This window comes from Amphimedon queenslandica, unplaced genomic scaffold (assembly GCF_000090795.2).
Source record: "Amphimedon queenslandica unplaced genomic scaffold, v1.1 AMPQUscaffold_11906, whole genome shotgun sequence".
NCBI lineage: Eukaryota > Metazoa > Porifera > Demospongiae > Haplosclerida > Niphatidae > Amphimedon > Amphimedon queenslandica.
In genome coordinates this window covers 9,897-13,176 of record NW_003547855.1, presented here as the reverse complement: position 1 = coordinate 13,176, position 3,280 = coordinate 9,897, and the positions used below count along the sequence as shown (strand labels likewise).

General features: G+C 32.4%; 1 protein-coding gene across 1 annotated transcript; it reads left to right on the top strand.

The window, feature by feature from the left end:
* Positions 1-1,460: 1,460 nt before the first annotated feature.
* Positions 1,461-2,526, top strand: LOC109588729 (uncharacterized). The gene is made up of 3 exons (XM_020004845.1): positions 1,461-1,569; positions 1,648-2,151; positions 2,204-2,526. The coding sequence occupies exons 2-3, from the start codon at positions 1,902-1,904 to the stop codon at positions 2,524-2,526; spliced, it is 573 nt and encodes a 190-aa protein (XP_019860404.1). The 5' UTR covers positions 1,461-1,569; positions 1,648-1,901.
* The last annotated feature ends 754 nt before the right edge of the window (positions 2,527-3,280 follow it).

Below are 3,280 nucleotides of genomic sequence, written 5' to 3'. Positions count from 1 at the left end.
AGAGGAGAGGGAGAAGAAGGAGAAAGAGGAGGAGGAGAGACGCAAGGAAGAAGAGAGGAGGGTAGAGGAGAAGAAGAGAGAAGAGGAACTCAAAGCTAAAGTAATCATTGGGCATCATTAATGGAAGTATTTCCTTATTTAAATTTGTGCATAGGCTTCTTATTGAGGGTTTTCTTATACTCAATAATTCAATATACATGTACATGTAAGCTTCTATTGTACGTTTTAATTCATGTAAACCCTCAGAATGGGACAGACTTTCATTTGGGAAAGGCAGAAAATTCACCTTTTGGCACTCCTAAAATTTAATTATAATCTTTGTTAGAAGCGTCTTTGTAATTCTGAAATTGATTTTGTAATATGATAGTTGTCATTTGTATATTATTTGAAACAGGAGAAAGAAGAGGAGCAAAGGAGACTGAAGAAACAAGAAGAGAAGAAAGAAAAGAAGAGAGTGCAAGAGGCACTGGCAGTTCAACTGAGAGAAGTAGCTATTCAGAGAAGAACAGAAGCTTTGAGACTCATGAGTGTCTTACTGGCTAGAGCTGCTGAAACAAGGCAAGTTAAATGCTTTATTTTAATTATAATTATAATGAATTATAATGGCACTTCATTAACAAACAAAGTTAAACAATCCCAATCTTTAAGTCGTAAAAAATCAAATTTATAGATACCATATAGCAGAAAATTTTTTTGCCCAAAAATTTTTGTAGCTTTTGTTTTTTTTCAAAATTCGCAAAAATACAATTTGAGAAAATTGATTTAAAGATATACAAATAAAGCCACAAAATGGGTTTTTGGATGGGTTTGTGAAATTTTCGAGCCACATAAGTTTTCCACTATATGGTAGTCAGAATATGCAAAATTTTCTACAAAGCACGAAGACATCAATAATTCAATATGTATCAGAAATAGCACAAGGACATCAATGTGTGTCAGACAATGTAACAAAAATGGGGAGTGATTTCAGAGCTAATTTTTGGAAAAAACTATGCGTTATAATAGTATATAAATATATTAAAAATAGGACTAGAAATCAGTAATAATCAGTTAATAATAAGTGAAGTTAAATTAAAAATGAAAATTTAGTAATAATTAATTTTAAGTTAGTGACACTGAAGTCTATAGCCTTTGTTTTTTTCAAAAATTGATTCGTTTTTTAATGCAAATATTTTCTGTCAGAACAGTTCAAGCTTTCTACATAGTATAAGGACATCATTATAGGCATTGTGTTAGTAATCTTATGTTTCATGTAAGTATTAGGTATTTTTAGGTATTTTAAGTACTTTTGGTATCAGAAAATGTAATACAGTGGGGGTGATACTTACAGTGTATAACTCAAGGCTTTGTCTTTAGAATTAGCTCAAACTTACTAGATGTCGTATCATAAGGACATCAAAACAATTTTTATCCATGAGTCATCATTACTATTTTATTCCTTTCATTTATACTGTAGATGTCATTTATTTCATTGATGTTTTAAAGCATTGAATATTAGTATTATGACAATATCAACATGAGTTGGAGTTGAAATAGATGGTTTTAAAGCTAATGCTCCTATATTATAGGGTGAGGACATCATCTCTCTGCACTAATTTTGTATTTTTTCTCATTCCTGCAAAATCTCTCTTTAAATTTATTTAGCAGATTATTTGCAAGACAGAAAGTTATAGATCTACATGGCAACATATCACAGTCAGCTGTCGACATTATTTTCAAAATTTGTTGTTTGGATAAAAAATATCATGTTTTAATTAGATCTACTTATTAAAATTATCATGATCCAGGTGTGGCTTGTTATAAACTAGATCTAGTACATAGAATGGCTCAAATCAGGGATGTCTGTTTCGACACTTTCTTGTCAGCTACTCCAACTATAAAGGAACTAACGGAGCATATTGATGTTGGTACCAACTGAGTACATAATTGGCACGATGCTTGACTTGGATCAGAAACGATTGAGAAGTATTGAAGCACAAACTAGCCACAGTGACACTCACAAGATGATAGAGATGTTCAATCTATGGCTGACCACTACTCCTACTGCTAGTAGGAGACAAGTACTGGAAACATTGAGAAAAAGTGTGGTTAGTGAGCATACAGTTGCTGATAAATATGAAAAGCATCTGAAGGTACTACATGAAACGAATTGTAAGCTATGCACGCAGTGTGAGTCTCTGATATATAATTTATCTTTTCTTAGATAGATCTACATCACCATCTTCTGAAGCAGTTTCTATTCTTCAAAGTAATGTACAATCATTAAATGAAGCTCTTGTTTCTCCTGTACAAGTGTCTCAACTGTTATACAGTAAGAGATGTATAAGTGAAGCGACTCTGGATGAAATGGAAAGGATAGATCAGAGCAGGTCACTGGATGACAAGAAGACCACTCTATTGACTGCCATGAAAGAAACAGTGTCTAGTGATTACTGGAAACTTAAAGATATTGCTATAGTACTGTCTGATGTTGAAGGAACAAGAGATATAGGCAAGGAAATGGTGGCCAAATATAGTAAGACCTGAATTTAGATTTATAATAATTAGAGCAATTGCATGCAGTTACATTTTAAGCCTCTTTTTCAAAATTGCGTTGTCATAGTGTACTGAAGATAATTGGCAGAACCCCGCCTGATTATAGTGACTCACATGAATATAGACTACCAACTCACTATAGATACAGACTACAGCCAGGAAAAATGTTTTCAGTTTAACCTCAGTAATAGTATTACATGATCATATATTATGTACATGTGCTGTACACATGTAAATGGATGACAATCAGGTTTTCTCAGTATAGTGCTCAGCTTCTTGCCAGCTCATGAGGTGTGCTATTTAGCTTGCTTAGTAGAGCTTTGTAGAAAAACTTGATTCATGAAATTAAAAAAATGGCTAGGAGAAAATATGCATGGACTTATGTTGTGTAGAAAGTTTGAACGCTGATTCTGATCAAAAATGGATTTTTTTACGAATTTTTAAAGCTGTTCCAAAGTTTAACAAAAGCCCCTTTACTATAGTACAGGGACTTTGGCCAAATTTTGTCAAAAAATTCTAAGAAGAATTCTTCATTTTTATAATTTTTCTGATATACACATGCCTATGTTGTATAGAAAGTTTGAGCCAATTTCAGTCAATAATAGATTTTTGTGACTTTTTAAAGTTGCTCCAAAATTTGATGAAAGTCACTCACTACACAGACTTTGGCCAAATTTTGCCAAAAGTGTTAATGAGAAAATTCTCAATTTTAAATTGTTTCTGATATAGATACATGTCATTTGTA

Bases quoted from the DNA above. Each gene is read 5' to 3' on its own strand.
- LOC109588729 (XM_020004845.1), top strand. From the start codon at position 1,902: ATGTTGGTACCAACTGAGTACATAATTGGCACGATGCTTGACTTGGAT. The intron at 2,152-2,203 runs GTAAGCTATGCA...ATCTTTTCTTAG, and splicing joins GGTACTACATGAAACGAATT to ATAGATCTACATCACCATCT.